This window comes from Cinclus cinclus, chromosome 2 (assembly GCF_963662255.1).
Source record: "Cinclus cinclus chromosome 2, bCinCin1.1, whole genome shotgun sequence".
NCBI classification, from domain to species: Eukaryota; Metazoa; Chordata; class Aves; order Passeriformes; family Cinclidae; genus Cinclus; species Cinclus cinclus.
The window spans coordinates 109,371,742-109,390,602 of record NC_085047.1 but is presented as its reverse complement, the minus strand read 5'-3'; the positions used below and the strand labels follow the sequence as shown (position 1 = coordinate 109,390,602).

Sequence of the window (18,861 nt, the reverse complement as noted above, 5' to 3'; positions counted from 1 at the left end):
AACTTATAATCTTCCCAGTGAAAATCAAATTCTGACCAAAACCATAAATTCTTCCAATAAAACACCAAAAGCTGTTAGACCTAAGCAATTCCTTAAAATAGAGGTACTTCCTTCTGCTCCCAGGGATCAGCCCCAGACTGGTTCATTAACTGTGCAAGAATACAATCCTGTTAAAAAGCAAGGGAGTCAAGAAACAACAGAAAGTCAAAACAAAATAAAGGATGGTGTTGAAAAATCTGACAAGCATGAAAGAATAAGTGTCGCGGGACAAGAAAGTAGTGCAGAACAGAAGGAGCTTAAAAAAAAGGATCAGTTTTTGAAACAAATATCTGTAACTTCGTCATCATCTTCAACTGAGGAAAGTACTAATGAGCTCCAAAAATATATACTTAAGGAAGAGGTCCACTATGACCACAGAGTTCTCCAGAGGGCAAGGAGAACAGTGACACATCTGGACTTAGAAAAAGACAGTGAGATTGAGGAGATGCAAGCTACAAACAATGAGAAAGAATGTATAGAAGTGACTGTTTTAAAAAGCTTGAATGAGGAAGAAACAAGCTCTGATGCTAAATCTGATGTAGACAGGCCATTAGAAATTAAGAATGAAGAGGAATCTGATCAGGAGCAGGAGAATGAGGGCAGTGAAAAGGGTGAAAGTGAAAAAGAAAAACTGGATGAAACAATTGACAGTGAAGGTAAACTAGGGGAGGAAGAAGAAGACAGCAAGGTTGAAAACGATAGAGATGAAGTTTCAGAAGAAAAAGTTGTAGAGGGAAAAGACAATGAGGAAGAAACTGAAAAAGAATCACAGGCTGAAACAGACAGTGGGAATGAGGGTGCAGAGGAGACTGAGGAGGTCAGCCAGCAAGATGGCAAAGATCAAGGAGATGAGCAAGGCAGGTTGATGGAGGAAGAAGAAATGGTGAGTGAGGGAGAAAAGGAGGATATGGAGGAGAAGTATGAGAAAGAGGTAGGCACTGAAAAAGAGAAAGAGCAGGTTAAAAGTGAGGGAAGAGATGAGAGTGAGGAAGGAGGGGAAGATACAGAGGAAAAGGAAGAAAAAGACGTAGAGGCAGAAGATAAAGGAGAAGATGAAAAGGAAGATGAAGAAAAAGAAAGGGAGAATGAAAAAGACAAAGAGGGTGAAGAGGAGGAGTTGGGAGAATCACTGGCAGGCAGGGAGGAAGAGGTATCTGAAGAAGAACAGGATGAGAAAGATGCAAATACAAAAACTAAGGAAGTGGGTGAGGATGGAGTGGAAGAAGGAAAAGATGGGGAGGATGGAGTGGAAGAGGAAGGAGAAGATGAGAAAGAGGAAGGAACAGAGGCAGAAGCAGAAGGGGAGGAGGGAGAAGAAGATGAAAAGGAAGGAGAGGAGGGGGGAAATGAAGAAGGAAAAGGTAAAGAAGAGGAAGGAGTGGAAGAAGATGAAGGAGTAGGGGAGGAAGAAGAGAGTGTTGGAGATGAGGGAAAAGAGGGAGTGGAAGAAGAAGAGGAAGATGAGGAGGAAGAAGAAGGAGTGGAAGCAGAGGGAGATGAGGAAACAGGAGAGGAAGAAGGAGTGGAAGCAGAGGGAGATGAAGAAACAGGAGAGGAGGAGGGAGTGGAAGCAGAGGGAGATGAAGAAACAGGAGAAGAAGAAGGAGTGGAAGCAGAGGGAGATGAGGAAATGGGAGAAGAAGAAGGAGTGGAAGCAGAGGGAGATGAGGAAACAGGAGAAGAAGGAGTGGAAGCAGAGGGAGATGAAACAGGAGAGGAAGAAGAAGAGGTAGAGGAGGGAGAAGAGGGAGGACAAGAAGAAGGAGAAGAGGGGAAAGAAGAAGAGGGTGAAGAGGAAGAAGAGGAAGAGGAGAAAGAAGAAAAAGGGGAAGAGGATGAGGAGGAAGAAGAGGGAGAAGAAAAAGGGGAAGTGGGAGAGGAGGAAGAAGAAGGGGAAGAGGGAGAGGGGGAAGAAGGTGAAGAGGAGGAGGGGGAAGAAGGAGACGAGGAGGAAGGGGACGTAGGAGAGGAGGAAGAAGAGGATGAGGGAGAAGAAGATGAGGGTGAGGAGGAAGAAGCAGAGGAAGAAGAAAAAGCAAAAGATAAAAGGAAGAATTATAGTAGTAAACTTCCAGAAAAGAAAAGCAAACCCAGGAAGCCAGAAAAGACAGAAAGTTCTGCTTTACCAAACAGCTCTAAAAAAACCATGAAATCCAAACGTCATGTAGCAAATGGTTTACATAATTCAGAACAATTTTGGAACAATGTGCTACCTCATTATTTAACACTAAAGTAGTGTTAAATTCACTATTGAAGATGCATTTTAAGCCTATTCAGGAAACAAATTGATTTTTATTACTTAAAAGAAACTTTTCAGGGAATCAAAGCATACTATAATGCATATAATATAAGTGCCAATTTCTTGCAAAAGAATGAAGAAAATGTTTAGATTTAGGATACTTTTATGGGAGAAATCATAGGGTATTGATACAGTCATTTTCACAATCATGTTTATCATGTGTGATATATAAAGAAAATTAATTGTGAGGAGGTAAACTGTGTTTAAATCCTAATCAGTGTAATCTTTGCCTTTGAATCAGCAATACACCAATTTTTAGCTGCAGGACAGTTTACTTGATAATGTGCCTTACATGAAAAGAGTTTCAGTAAATTAGGAAATGTACCTATTTTTAAATTTTGATATCACTCCATAATTTATTCCCCCTACTTTTAATCTGTTTATACATTGATAAAATGTTCAAGTACCTAAATTAAAGAAGGGTCAAGTTGCCAAATGTACACAGGTCAGCGAATGGGAGGTAAATGGAAATGCAGGCCTGGGTAAGTGATGGCCTAGGACTTTTCAAGGGCCTTAAGGCTGACTTCTTATTTTGGTGTCAGCACACAATTCAGTGCAAAAAAGACACACACAGATCTCAGAATCTGTCTTAGATTACATTAGAGTTCAAGGATAATTTTTTAATATCACACTTAGTGATTAGATAGATCCAAGGACTTGAAATATACACCTCTAAAACATTTTTTATTTGTTTATGCTGTGCAATACACAAAAGATTCCGTATCTGCCTGTGAAAGACTACATCACAATTGTCCTCTAACTCTGAGGTACTCCAGGAGGGGGAATATGTGTTGTTGCTGTGTGAAACACATATATGTACTCAGGATCAGAGTGAAACCTTTTCCTTAGTGGAGGAGATTTATAGTTTTCCCTCCTAAAAGTCCTATCTGTAATCTCCAAAAAGAGGTAAACCAACAAGCTAGATGGAATAGTAAAGAAAGTGGCAAGAAAGTCTGATTTTCTTTTTTTAAGACAAAATTAATACTTCTAGAATTTCCTTAAAATACACAAACAAGCCTTGCAAATGATTTTTGTAAGATAATGCCTCACTCTTTCAACCACTAGGGACTGAACTGGCAAATGAAGAGATAGGGACTAATCATGCAGCATTGTTATTTGAATATTACGCCAATGGGTGGTCTGAGAAGTTTTTGTAAGTAGATCTTAGTATTGACATTCTCTAGAAAAATAGTTATTTAAAGCCTACTTGAAAATGAGGAGAGATGAAGAAAGGAATCAAAATGAGTAAATGTCATTCAATAAAAAGGTGAATGGAATCAATACATGTGTTGAACTTATGAAACATTTTAATATTGTCTTGTAAGACACTGGCATTAAACAATCTTTGACACGATGTCTCCAGAATTTATTTTCTAAAAAGCCTGTAGCAGATCAGTAGTTTGCCAGTAAATCTTACTCCATTTCCAACCTTCCTGCCTCACTCACCCCTTCCATATACCGCATTTGAAGGTAAGGTCACTTCAGTCATGTGCTGTGCCTAACTACAGCAAAAAGTTACCCCAGTGACTGTATTTTGTCCCTGTGAAATTCGTTTCAGACTCTGGAATTCTGTGGAACACATTGTCTTGACATCAGCATGTGTCTTTGGAGCAGGGTAAATATCCTCATATTCTGTTAGAGAATATTTTATCAGTTAATTGCCCTTCCCAAGAAATCAGCTCTCTCTAACAATGGAGTCATTGGATATTTTGCCAGTGTGCTGTGTTATCACTGAACTCTGAAAACACTTCCCTTTGAAAATGGAGCTGTGGAGCTGTGATGTGTTATTTTATCTTTTTTAGGAAAGATTAGTGTATTACTGTGATTAAACTTAAGAGTAGTATTGAAAAGCATTTTTATAGGCCTAAAACTGAGTTTCTTGGATATCACATCTACTTTGTGGTTCTAGAATTCATTGCTGGAAGAAAACTGGGCTGTGAAAAACAAAGCAACCCTGTTATTTCTCGTGAAAAAATATTTCCTAGAGAGAGGGAGAGAGGAAAAATAGAAAGCATTTTAAAGCAAGTGATTTCCAATTCCACGTAGGAATGGCCCTTCATTTACTGTTTGGTTGCAGCATTTAATATAAATTCTTAGGCAAATGAAGACTATTTGTTGTTTCTCTCTTAACATATGCTGATAGCAGAAAGTTTTCCAAGAGAGTGAAGGAAGCCATCTTATGGGCATCTCCTCTTCTTTGTTTTGTCTGGATGAAAATTCATTGATTTGAGAACCGATCTTATGTAGTTTTGTGGATCATTCCTGTGGTAGGGGAAAAGCAGAGCTTTACTCCAGCACTTCTCAGGGTTTTCCACAGACTTGTTACATAAATTGTGCTCTGTGCCAGCATTTCTGGGCTTTCAGGGGACTTTGGAACTCCATTAGCATAACGAGTGGAATTTTATTTAGTTTGACTCATTCTGGTTTATAAAGTTTGCTACTTGTGGTTTTGTGAAAATCCAGTATATCTTTGGTATTCATTATGGCATACAAAGAGATAAATATGCAGTACTGAAGAAACATGGCAGAAATAGTCCTGAGTCAGTTTTTAATAGAGGAAAAAATCCTGCATTAGAGAGAGAAAATGACAATTGCCCAGAACAAGGATCTATCCATCTTTTTTATACCAGTGGCTACTTGTGAGTGCCTGGGAAAAAAAAAAAATATAATATTAGAATAGCACAAACAGGTTGCTTTGCCCCTGTAATTGTTCAGTATAATGAATATATTCATCAGTTTCAATAATTTGTGGTTCAGTGGATATATGTGTTACATTTAACATCCATTTTCTTCCCATGAATTTCTTTCAATAAATTTTTAACCTGCTTAGCATGTTTTGGAAAATAATTCTTAGATTTCTTTATACATTATTTGGAAAAGCAACTCCTCTTTTCATTTGCATCATTTGATGTCTTTGAATTCTTGTATTAGAAAAATGAGCATTTATTATCTCTTCATAATTTATTCCCTAATGATTGTCACGTGGAAAAACTGTTCAGTTCTGTGGTTAAAATCTAGAATGAGTGGATTATTGAATTATTAATTACAGTTAACCAGCAGTCAACCACCTACATTCAAGAGCAGCAACACAGCAGTTGACAGCAACACTGGGCATCTTTAAAGTGTTAATGAGCACCTGTGAATTTCTAGGCACTCCCTGCAGCTCATCTCAGAAGCTTTAATCCCCTGCACAGTCTCACAGACACATTCACAGGATCACAGGTGCACCTGCTGCCTTTTACAGTGGGTATCCAGCACCTCTGGCACTTTCAGAGGGGTGGGGTGCAGGTCTGCTGCTGCCTCACACCTCTGGTTACAGGTGAGGATGCTCTGGGTGACTTTGGAATATTCTGTAGCACAGCTCTTGTCTTGTGCCTGCAAAATTTCAGCAGATAAGTTTCTCTATTATAGCTAAACATATCAAACCATTTACTCAGATAGTAGATCTCTGCATAATTGATGCTGAATAACAAAAACGTCCTTCTCCAAACTGCATAAAATATCTAGGTTTCACTCATTATTTTGTTCCAGTTTCCTATCTGGATGAGTACATGGATATTCTTTAGAACAAGATCTTTCAGAATTATGCAGAAATGACATATAGTTTTTGTTTTCATTGCGCTTAGGTTTTTTTTCCTCCTAGTTTTTTTTTTTTTTAACCTTTAGGCATCTTCTAATATAAATTTTAGCTTATTTTCTCCCAAGATGACATTGCCTTCTAGATCCTATCTTTCATATAATATTAAAGATCAGTAAAAAGGCAAAAAAAGGGCAAAGTAAATGTGAAAGGGTAATTTTGAATCTAATTTGTAATTGTGGAAGTGACAGTGTTTAGTACTGTGGCGTTCTATGAGCAACTGAACAAATTCTTTGCTTGTACTAATGGCAAACCCATAGTATTGTGCTCAGTAAATTTCTTAGCATGTTTGGGATCCAAAGTCACTCACTGAGAGGTAACATTCTTATACACTTCTTTATGTTTTAATGGAGACAGGAGAGGTTAACTTACTGCATATTGAAAGGATTTTGGAGAGACAGCTTTGGCATCAGAAAACTGCACTGCAGAGAGCAACAGAGATTTTATTTTTCTATTGCCAAAAGAAGAAGCAAGTACACTTAATCACTCTTGGTATTTTTTAAGGATTTATGATAGTCCTCATTGCTTTTTTGCTTATCAACCTCATGCTCTAATAACTTAAATGAATATTAATACTGTTATTCTTATCAGGACCCTGAAATGGTTAGTGTAAAAATATTTACCATTCTGGTTTTCTTACTTCTTCAACATTGAAAAATGAGAAATTATTCTTTTGGTCTGTAGTGGGTTGCAGGGCTGTCTGCTGGAGTATCTCAGGTTCAGTGGTATGGATTTAGAGCTTTATAATTTGTCATGAATGCTACACTTTTCACACAGTCTCATTTGTGGTTTGTGTGAAATGTAAAGTATATGTGCTGTCATATGGAGAGTGTGAGAGAGAGAAACAGACCTGGCTCTAAAAAGAATTTTATATTAAACAAAGCCTTTATCTGCACCTTTTTTGGTGAGGATATAGGTCACAGTAGTATTGAAGAGTAATATTTCAAACCCTTGTGCACTAATGTTAGTACAAGAGCCTGTGCTGTTCAGTTGGAAAGTGAACAATAAATTCCAACCTAAAAGGAGCTTGTGAGCCACCCTGGCAGAGCCTGGCTTTCTTACAGGAAGTCTAAAATACTTCACTTTCATTCTATCCAGCATCTATCCAAGGCACAAAACTACCTTCATAATTAGAAACACAGCAGCAGAACAAAACTGCTGCAAAATTTAACTTCTTTTACAAGGCACTTCAATATCATCTGTGAGCAGAAAAAGAACAACGCAAATCTGAACATGTCCTGTATCAAGGGTACAGAAAGAAGTCGAGCTGTGCTTTAAAGCCAGCCTTGCATTAGCAGAGGGAGGACTTCCCTAAGTGCTGGCACCACGTGGAGAGCAGTTCCATGGGGAGGCTGGTGGCACTTGCATTACTGACTTGGGTGTGCCTTGTAAAATCTGTGAAATGAGAATGGGCTTAAAGATTAGCGATGGTTGTGTAAAAATTACCACCTTTACATCAGAGTATTTTGAAATGGGGGCTCTCCCCTGAGACCCAGTCTTGCAGTCTGTGGAGGTTTTAGCTGTGACTCATGGACCAGCTGTTTGAGGAAAGTACAGAGACAGAGAATCTCAAAAAACCTTCCTGCCTCCTTTGGTGCTCTGGCAAAAATTTGTCTTTACCAGTATTTTTATCAAAGCACTGAATGAAAACAAGCATGATTAAGGCAGGATTTGGAAGAGACATGCAATACTCAAAGCTATGTGCACAATAAAAGCAGAAAGTAGTGACTGTCCTCATTCACTTGTAAATATGTGGGAGCTGCATGACAAACTCCAGACACTAAAATCTTTTCTATAAGGATTTGGAAAATATGCACAATCTGCATCCAAGTGTGGGCCAATATTCCCAAGTAATTTTTTTTCTCTGTGTCTCTTAGTATTAAGAATTAATTTTATACAGCATAATATCTTCCAGAGACACAGTAAATTTTTCAGATAACACCAGCATATTCTGGAGTTGCTCATTATACTTCTCCTGTTTTGCTTAAGTACCCATGAGTTACTTTGGTATGCTATTTCTGAGTGACTTAATATTAGAGGGTATTTATGTTACTGTGTAAAATACTTCATAAGAGATTATACTCAATGTAAACAGTCTCTAAGTTGTTTTGTAATTTTCACAAAACACCTTAAAAATTCTTTCTAGTTCTGTAGAAGTTTTTTTCCCCTTTTTGCTTAGAAATTTATATTTTCTATTTGTTCTCCAAAGAAAGAAAACTTTTATGAGAAGGTAACTGTTTTGTATATGAAAGGTATAGTGCATCTGAGCTATTTCAGATGTTGACTTATCTTGGGGAATAAACAAAAAATATGTTCCGATTTGCTGGGAGGAGAAGCATTTAGACAACTCTACTTAAACTTGTAGTGAAAAACTGAAAGTACAAATACTTCTTCAGAATGTAGTTTTCAATTGCAATTTTATACATGGGTAAATAGTTATTTTTATTCACAGAAGAATACAGAGATATATCTTTCTCCAGGTACACCTACAGCAGCAAGCTGGGAAGCAACAGAATAATTACACCAAAGCCAACTGAAATAATCTTTAAGAGAACACCCTCAAAAATTACTGGCTATTCCATGTAATAAAGGCCAGTGTGCAGTCCCAGGATGACACCTAAAGCCTTGGTTAATAAATGTAATCCAATTAATCTTCTTAATGCCAAGTATGTGCACTGCCAGCCTATGATGAAAGTGCACAGGTCTGTGGAGACTTGTAGGTTGTTGTGTTCAGCTTTTAGTAAATAAAATATGTTGTGTAGCAAAATATGGGCCAAAAAAAAACTTAATGGAAAATGAGTCTGTTCAGTCAATCTCTACCAACATCATTTTCAGCAGCATTTATGCCAGGGTCATACCATCCTGTTGGAGGGCACTGTTGTGGTAATTAGTCACCACATGTCCAGGCTAATCAGTGTATCACTATGTGGCAACTGCTACTGCAATATGTTTTCTTCCATCATATTTACAAGAAGGCATAACTATCTTTAAAGTTCAGTTTCTGCCATTTAACAATGGAAACTCCCATCTGACATAAAACTGGTTTCCAGTGGTTTCACTGCACAATGTGCCTGAAATTACAAGTGCAGCATTGCCTTAATTTTTTTCAGCATACTTACACAACAGCAGCATTAAGGGAGTGTAATAAGTATCAGGTAATCCATATTAGGTGCTCTTAACATAAAATTGTGTAATTAGGAAACCTAATAGCCTAGCAGAAGCCTAGATGTTAACTTTTAGACAAGTTATGGTGGCAGGCTCAGCTTTTTACTGGAAATTCTTCTAAGTGTAGTTAGCTGAGCTTTTCTGTTTGTCTCTGTGACAATATATAGGGAAAGCTTAGTATGGCTGCCTTATCACTTGTAAGTGGAAGGATAAGCTGCTAAATCTCTCATTTGAGTACTAATGTCTTTGAATTTTGTCAGTCTTTAAACTGGACAGCTTTCTTTAATATTCATTAAAGTGAACTATATTTCTCTAAGGCCTAGAGTAGCTGAACTAATAACTTCTCTATATTAATAGCTACAAAATGAAAGCCAGTTCAAACACCTGATGACAAGTGGCTGACACTGTGTGGACTTTAAGGTGTTGAGCTGTCTCTGGAACTGCTTGGTAAGAAACTGCACAGTAAGGATCTTAGCTTTGCTAACAGTTTTGTCAGGCAGTATTTCCAGTCACTTCACATCAGATGCCCTGATCAGCATAAAGAAAATGTTACATGCCTACCCATCCATGTACCTACAACCCACAGAGGATAAACTAAGTTGTTGGGTTCTGGGGTTTTTTCACTCATCTGTATGTAAGGTTGGTATTGTTACGTTCAGTGCTGTTCTAGTAAAATGTTAACCCACTGCATTTTCCCAGCATGGACAGTTCAGGAGCACCATGGATGTGCACAAGGTTCTTGGAGAGCAGAATGACCGCTAGCATAGGATATGATTCCTCTCCCTATTCCTCCTCAGTCCTGCATCAAAGCAAGAAGATAGTCTGTAGAATGTGTTTTGTATTTGTCTTTACTAGTGCTCCAGAAAGGGAGCATGGTTCAGGCCCATATGAAGCACTGTGCCCATTGCTCAGGCTCCTTGGACATAACACCCATCTACTCAGTATCTAATATACTGCATAGGGAAATTCCTGCTTGGTATTTAAACCATTCATTTATCATGTAAACATGTAAAATGGCCATGAGAATGCTTTTGGGCATGTCAAGCTAATAAGCTAGGCAGGTAATGGGGAAATTTGCTCCTTAAATGATTAAAAACTCTTCTAAGCAATTGCTGGTTTAGGGCTGCTTGGCAGAACACCACACAGGAACAGACATGTAGCTACCTACCTCATTCTCAACTCTCTTTAATCACCTTCTCTGTGGATTTTTAACAGTTTCCAAGGCAACTGCAAACAGAAACCTCTCTGTAAACCAGAGCTTCCTAGAACTCTCCACTTCAAGTGGTACACATAGTAATTACAGCTTTCTCTTCATCACTGAGTTTTCACCAGATTTTTAAAAGTTCTGCAACTAAATTTGTCCCATCAGTGTCCTTGAGATTTTCTTCCCTAAAAATGCAAAATGGTGATGGCAAACATTATTTTGACTTCTTGAGGAGATATGGAAAGATACCATAAGCCTTCCCTTCTGAAATGCTAATAGTGAGCAGCCCATCTGCCAGAACTGTTTCCATAAACTAAGCAGGAGAGGTCCACAATGAAGCAATTACAGAAATGCAGAGAAACCTCATTTGCAGCTGTTTGAGTAAGATCTACCATGAGATATGTCTCAGTCTTCAGTGAGACTTTTAGCCAGGGCATGGCACCAGTTGAGACAACAGTACAGAACAGAGTGAAGTTTTTTTCCCTCTCTCCTGTGGACATACATTTTTATAGAACATTCTGAAAAGAAGTGTCTTTATTCTGTATTAATCTGCCCAAAGAAAAGCCAGCTGCAGTCGGTTTAGCAAAAGAGTTATACCCACTGAGTTATACCCACTAAGGCAATACTTTTGCCAAAACCAGTGCAAGTAAGGTCATTTGTCTCCATAATCTTGGAAACAGCAAATTTATGTTTAAGAATGTCTAGTTATGAAGGTCTGGATTTACAGGAAAACCAGATAAATGCATGAAAAAAAATCAGCAAAGACAGCTCTATGAAAATCTGTGTAGTGTGTTAAATCTGCAAGGTTATATTTTCTAGACTGCTGTTCTGCTGTACTGATTTATTATACTAGAGGTACAAAATGTTTAAGGCTGTTTCATAGTAACAACCACGGTTTTGTCCTTGAAGAAACTGGAACCTCAAGCCTAAATGAAACCAGTTAGAAATATTTTACTTGTATGCTCTCTCCTACTTTTGACTTTCTGTGTGTGACCTTGGCCAAGACAGCTTCTCTGTGTCTCAACTTTATAGAGATATTGAAGGTATTCTTTCAGCATTATTTTTCTATGAAAAAGGAATTTAGTGTGAAATAAGAAAATAAAACCCCTAAAGCATGATGAAAGAGAATAATGAAGAGATTAAAGGTATATATAACATATGCATGTAACATATACATATAATACATATATATACACATATATGTACTTTAATTAGTAGATTCTTAGATTATTAAATTCTTCAGGTATAAGTTGGAATGGTCAGATGATTCATCCTTTAAGGTAAAAGCATATCTGTAGTAAGACCTTCTCAGATCATTCCCTACTATTGGTAAAATCTCCAAAACATGCCTATAAATGGGCAAGCAGAAGTAACAGTAATAGAACTGTGCTATCAGAGTTACGAGGCAAAATGTGCTATTTTGGGAGCTGAACTGATGAGGTGACAGCCAGAGACACCTGTGAAAAGCTGCAGTAAATGGAAACAGGGTCAGTCTGGGAAGCTGTTCAGTTAAACATGTGGCTTCCTTGGAGTAAAAGGAGTGAAGATGAGGAGCTCAGTTGCTGAAATAAATTCATCTAGTGTGATATTAGGTGCTCTATGCTGTGAGCTGGGGTCCAGAATGATGCAGGTCTCCATAAGTCCCCTGTAAGGATGTCTCAGATTCCTGGGATATGTCAGCTGTGCTTAGCAAAGGAGTTCCACCAAAGGTCTGTGTTCCAACTTCTAGAAACATTCACTGTGGTCTCCTCCTCACCAGCAAGTTACCTTCTAATGACCATGAGAACAGCCAGGGAACAGCAGGCAGAAATTCATAGAGAGAATAGGGAAAACATTAACAGAAGATAGGAGACAACATTTGGAACCAGGTGTAGGAAGGAGTTCAATGTAAGACTCATTCCTCTACCACGCTTCCAAAAGTGTGCAGATACTTTCCACCAGTTACCACTGTGACATTGGCTGCAGTGGAACAGAAATGTTCCCCTCCTGAGCAGTGATGTGCCTTCACTTGATTTGACCTTGGAATCCCTTGGTTTAGGCCTTTGTATTTGTGCAATGGGAAAGAGAATGTTTCTTATTTAAATACTGTATTTTATGCTGTTATATGTACATACTGGTATAATAATGACAATCCAATTGAAGAGAGTAAGAAGAAGAATATATTTGGTTCATTTTTCTACACATTTTACAAAAATATTCATGCTTTTAAATATTTATTTTATAATGCTCTTAGCCATTTTATTTTTACTATATTGAAGTTTTATCTTAGGCTGAAAATAACTTAAATTCAAAATATAGTGTCTGTATTGAATCACATGAAACAAAGCATTGTATCTGGCATTTCTTCATTAGTCTTCTTGAGAAACAGATTTGAATTTTTTTTTTGTGTGTTGGAATTAATACTGCTTGTGTCAATTATGTTCATTTCAAACAATTAAAATTAATATCTTCATTCCAAAAAGTTGTTTTCATTGCCTTTCCTTTAAGGAGGCACATGTTGGCAAAACATAAATCAGCTGCACTTCTAATGTTTCCTGGAGGCCAGTTTTTAAAAAATATATTAAAATTAGCAAACTTTGAGGTCTCCTGTGTCTGTTCTGCTTCTGTCTACTTCTTATAACATTCTGAGTTTTCTTGTTCTTAGTCAAATTCTGATGTGCGATTAACTGGAGTAGGATGAAGATCATGATTATTGTACAGCTTGAGTTTAAAAATTATGTTTTGGCAATTTTGTCCAAGGAACAAAACTTGTCTGGAGATGAAGAAATAGATGATGAGGAGGAGGAGGAGGAAGAAGAAGAAACAGAAGAAGAAGAAGAAAAAGAAGAAGGAAAAGAAGAAACAGAAGGAGATGAATCAGGAAAAGAAACAGAGAAAGAAGAGCAAAAAGAGGAAAAAAAAGAAAAAGTAAAGGATCGTAAATCACCTGAGGGAGAGACAAGCAGTAGTAGTAGTAGCACTGTGGAAACTGGAGAGGTAAAGGGAATTTACTCCTGAGAAGTTACTGGTCTCTGAAAGAATTTGGTTCTACAAGTAACTTCAGTTTGATATGTGTAGCTGTCCTGTAAATGCAAAGTTGTTGTATGGGGTGGTTTTGGTAGAGGGAGAAACACATGTAGGTGTTAATAGTTAAACATTTTTTTAAAAACAATTTTGAAAGAGGGTTTGTGGGTTTTGGTGGTGTTTTTGGTCTACAGACAGAAGATGCTACTCAGAAAGAGACCACAGAAGAGACTACTCAGGAGGAGACCATCATTCAGCAGGGTAAGAATACAATTCCTAAGAACTGGACATTCTAAACACAGGTAAAAGTTTTCTGAACAATACTGTAAAAATAGTGGACAACACAGTTCTTCTTCATAGTTGGTAAAGCAGTTCTTGAGAGGTAATGAAATTTGATGGGCAAACCCCCATTATTAATTTTAAATTATTGTTAATTGAAAGAAGTCAATACTTTTCACAGTTGTGTGATGGAGGAAGTCCACAAGAAGGATTTTCTTTTAGCAGGACTGTATCCTGCTAAGAGCAGTTCTGGTTGTGCAGTGCCAAAATCATGATAGTTTTATTATCTCTCAGGCAACTTCTTTAGGTGCCCTGTGCTTTACTTCAATCAAGAAGCTTCTCAGAATTCTTCCCCATCTTTTTCAGCTGACATTTCCTCGTTCCATTCACAAAGAGATTATTTTAGGTGAAGTGTGATAATTGCTGAACACTATTCAGGATGCTGAAGATGTAAGTCTAGAAGCTCCTTGCATCTTTGATGGCAGTTTATGAGAACTGTATATTCCTTTAGAAAAGCTGGGGAACATGAAGTTGGGTGCCCTGTATGTGTAGGACTTCTTTTATTTTAGAAATTTTGGAATAGTCTATAATGGTTTTCTTGAAAGAAAATAACAAGTCTGGTATAAAACAGACCACAGCCTTTATAATGAAGACACTATGCCATTTATTTTCAATATTATAATGGAAATAGGTTGTACAGAAGGGATGCTTAAATATTTTCCATTATCCAGTGATCTGGAAGTTTTGATATTAAGTTTGAAATTTATATGATTCATACAGAGAGTATAGGAAAATTTAAACACAGGAACATCAACTGAGATGGAAAGTTGTTCTTTTCCCAGAATTGTTTCTATGGAATAAAATCCATGCTGAACTGTAACTCCTGCCCTAAAAGTCAGCTTTAGCAAATTAGAATATACTTGCAAATAAGTGTGCAAGACATTGTCTCCTGTCAGCAAGAGGAAACTGTGAGTGTCAAGTAAAAATATTTTATATATTGTAACTGCTGTAAGTGATCTGTTGTTAAAAACCAAGAATCTGGAGAGTAATGTCAGGACATTATATGGAGAGATTAAAAAATAAAAATAGCCTTTTCAGGCTGGGCATCTAGTTTTGCTGAATATTCTTTGTGATTTTGAAGTTTTATTTTGTGACCTCTACTTCAAAAATTATCTGAAGAGCAATTTTTTTCTGCTTTTCTGTGATATTTTTCTGATTTGCATTAATCAGAAGGATGTTAATGTAAGCATTTAAATTCTTGTAGAGAAGGAAAGCACTGACAATCACACTGTGAACAATTCTTCAGAGGACACTGATGACCAAAAGTCTGGAGGAACTGTGGGGAAAAAAAAGGTTTGTGGCTTGATGTTTCTTTGCCAGTGATAAGAAACCAGTGGGCAGTTATCAATCAAAAAGATTCCCCCCCCCCCCCCATTTGCCTCTGAAAGCAGCAGCTGAGCTCGTTGACTTTTCATCTAGTTGCAACAAGCACTGATTTGTCATCATATATCTCTCTATATAGGTACATGAGCATGTTGAGGAGTCCCTGATACAGAATTTCTTACAGGTCTGAGGATCCAGAAGCTCCTGCAGAGGCTGCTGAGTTTTCTGTTGACAAAAGACCCTAAGCAGCAGTTAACTCTGACATGTGTGCACTCACTGAGCACAAGCACTGTCATTAATGGCAGTACACAGGTTTATCAGGAGGAACAATAAGCACTGACTGCTTCGGGGCTTTATTTTTGGACCTTGCCTCAGGTTCTCGTTTGAAAGAAACCCAAATAAATGCATCACTTACAGCATTTTGTACAAACTGTACAATATGCAATTTGACAAAATACAATCACTTTAACTTTTCTGATTCCCATGTGCTATTTTGCCACATTTCAAATATTGCAAATGTCTTTTGTTAACATCTTTTATAATTTTGTTTTGAAAAAAAAAAAAAATTGCCAAGGAGAAATCTGCCAACCTCATTTAACTTTAGTATATTGAAAGGGGTTTGTGGTTTTTCCATCTTGAATTTCACTGCTGTTATATCATATACCTGTTTTTTTCACTTCAGTTTTCCCTGTTTAAGCGAAAGCCACTGACAAGCCAGAAGAATGTATGTAGCAGAAAGGAAGACAGCTCTGAAAAGCCATTGCAGAGTGAAGAAAAAGAAAAGGAAGATTTATCTGGTGAAGACAGTAAGGATGAAAATCAGAATACACTGGAGAATTCCAGTGAAACTGTGACTAATCAGGACAGAAGGATGAAAACATGTATATTGCTGTAACACTGTTAAAATATATGAAAATGTGACAGTCTTAAAGCACATAATGCAATTTTTACTTGAAAACAGTTATGACTTGAGATGTTGATGGCTGCTCTTTCTGACTGATTGGATTGCTGTAATTTTAAATAGACAGATGATTTTCTTTGTATTTATTGGTAATTTTACTAGTTCAAAATTATATGCTTATCAGCACTTTGCTGGAGTTCAGTGGCCTTACCTGTTGATGTTCTAAAGCAAAATATGGGAGGGGGGGGGGTTATGTGAAAAGTTGAATGCAGGCATTTTATCAGTTTTGCTAAATTTATTCTGTATCAGTCTACAGAGTACCACTTTCAGCACAATATTCCTACAAAATTATAGTATTTGTTGTAAGATATTATTTGGTTTAACAACCTAATTAAGAATATTGAAGGTACACAGAAATATACATGTTTCTTTCTGTTTTGACATAGAAAAAATAGCAGTAAAACTTTCAAGTTAACTTGTAGGGCATTATGGAAGAAGTTACTTGAGTATGTGCCTAATTTCATGCATGGCAGCAGTCCCAGTGGAAACAGTGTAAGTATAGAATTGTCCTGCCAAACTGGGTCAGGGAGAAAGCTTTTCTTTCTGAGAGGTGATGAAAACCTTTGCTCCTGCTTAAATTGGCATGACTTGATGGGCCTCTCTCCTCATTGAATCAGGCCCAGTGAAAACTGGACACCCTCTTGTTTCACTTGGATTCTAATCCTGTATTCTCTCAACATCTACACCTTAATGAGTCTCCAGCGAAGCTTTTCTTACGAGAATAATGCATCCAGAGGTACTGTGGCATCAGTACAACAAACTGATCATTATGGGGAAAATATTCACGTTTTTCTCAGGCAGACTGGCTTTTCTTCAGATGAACACTTAGCAGGAGGAGACAAAAATCAGTACAAATAAAAACTGCTTAACACCACTGTAGCATTAAGAAGCAAGAATTCTTTATTCAGCCAGATGCTTACAGGGATATCTCCTCCAAGATATTGTGCAGGCTGAGTACAGAAAAAGCTCCTGTTTATGTACTGTATTTTAGATACACAGTCATTGATTTTCCCAGAATAAACATACACGATAAATAATTTCCCTGAAATTATTAATATGTTTTCCCTCCCCTTTACATGTGCTCTTCTGTCCTGGAGGTCTCTTTGCTGGTCCCTGGTGGTTGGTGACCCCAAAGTGATCCCTGACCACACAGTGAACTGGTGGACAACTGAGCTGGTTGCTTCCCAGTTCTTCCTTCAATTTTCCTAGTTTCAGAGTTGTTTAAATTTTATATAATAGGTCAGAAGTGTCCAGAGTTGATTTCATCCCAGGAGCTGGTTCACCTGAATGCTTTGTGTCCTTTAAGTATGGCCCAGATTCTTTCACAGGGCCTCCTCTGTGCTACCATAATCATACTAAAAACCTGGATGCTTGGGTCATCCTTTGCCAGAGTTAATTAAGTTAATTAGGATCCTTTTGTGTCTTTTTTTTTCCATTGGGCTAATCCTGCTTTCTGCAGTGAACTTTACATGAGGGGGTTTTCTTCTCCATTATATTTATGTATTTTCTTATTTTTCTGAATGCACACGTGGTTTCTGTTCTACTTATACTGTTGAGAAGAGTGAAGTGGAAAAGGAGAAATAAAATGGTGTCCCCATTAATTTAAATAAGCTTTAATTATTTTTTTAAGAGGAGATCAGTTACAGAAATTTTTACTGTAAGGACAATTTCTTTTTTTTTAAGGTGAACGAATTTTATGAGAAATATTACTTTAAAATGGGAATTACCCTCAAATCTAATACTACAGAAGCTTACATCATGGACTGTAAACTGCTGTATGTCTGAGCAGTTTCAGGGACTGGTACATTTATCTTGTCTACACACTTTGCACAACAAGAAACAGGAACATATTAACCCATTCCAATGTCTTTTTTACGTGTCTTGATTTTTAATAAAAAATATTAAATAAATAAAACAATTTACATGTGCCTGTGTATTAACTTTTAGGGTTTTTTAACAAGTTCGCAATATTTATGATAATAATGTGAAGATTTTTTTATTGCTGAAATGTTTTCATAAACAGATGAGTAGCAAAAAATTCTAGAAACATTTATAGTGCATCTTTCTCTCTTTTTTTCTTACTTTCCCAAAGATTAAGTCTATCAACTTAAGTCTTTATTTCTCATTTTTATAGTCCTGCCATACAACTGAAATTGTGCTTTAGAATTGTTTGGTTTCTAAAATTTCACCACTAAACCTATCACTAGGTGGAGTTTGTGCTCTTCAAAGGTATAACCAGCCCCTGGAGCCAGAAATTCTCCTTCTTGTGGCCCCTGAAAGAAGTTAAAGATACTCATTCTGTATCAAATTTTCTGTTTCCAAATTCTCAGAAAACTTTATGTTTTCTGGCATATTGCTTTTGGCATTGCAGTACTCTGGTACCTCGGTGTATTTATACCGTACATTTTGAAAGTTCTAAACTGTGTGTATTTGTAAAAATATAAAGATTAAAAAACTACAATTACTCATTTTTTTCCTAAGTATATATAGATAGACAGTGGTCAAGTTCTGATAAATAAATGTAAGTCTAAATATACGTTTGATTTAAATTGAAGTGGTATTAGTGCACCTTGCATGCACACATATATACATGTATGTGCACCGAGACATGTATGTGTGTATGTGTGTGTGCACATGGATGATCAAATGTCTGCCTGAAATTTCCACTTAACCCATGTATTTGCATATGCAATTTTACTGATTTCCAGAAGCAGAGATCATTCATGCAGCAGCTGTTCCTATGCAACTTTGCGGTGACTGAAATTAAAAAAGGAGACAACATGCTACTTGGACACTGTTTTATATGCCCAAAGTTTATAATCATAATTAACTTTGTGCAACTTTTTCCTTTTTCTTCCAGGTATTACTTGTACAATATGCCAAATGCATCC

The 18,861-nt window shown here is 37.1% G+C and overlaps 1 protein-coding gene across 1 annotated transcript in view; it reads left to right on the top strand.

Moving 5' to 3' along the window:
• RPGR (retinitis pigmentosa GTPase regulator) overlaps positions 1-15,904 on the top strand; it is a 50,909-nt gene extending 35,005 nt beyond the window's left edge. The window contains exons 14-17 of the mRNA XM_062515175.1: positions 13,084-13,320; positions 13,566-13,608; positions 14,891-14,979; positions 15,692-15,904. Coding sequence (XP_062371159.1) covers positions 13,084-13,320; positions 13,566-13,608; positions 14,891-14,979; positions 15,692-15,904 — 582 coding nt within the window. The remainder of the gene's footprint in view (positions 1-13,083; positions 13,321-13,565; positions 13,609-14,890; positions 14,980-15,691) is intronic.
• Positions 15,905-18,861: the final 2,957 nt, after the last annotated feature.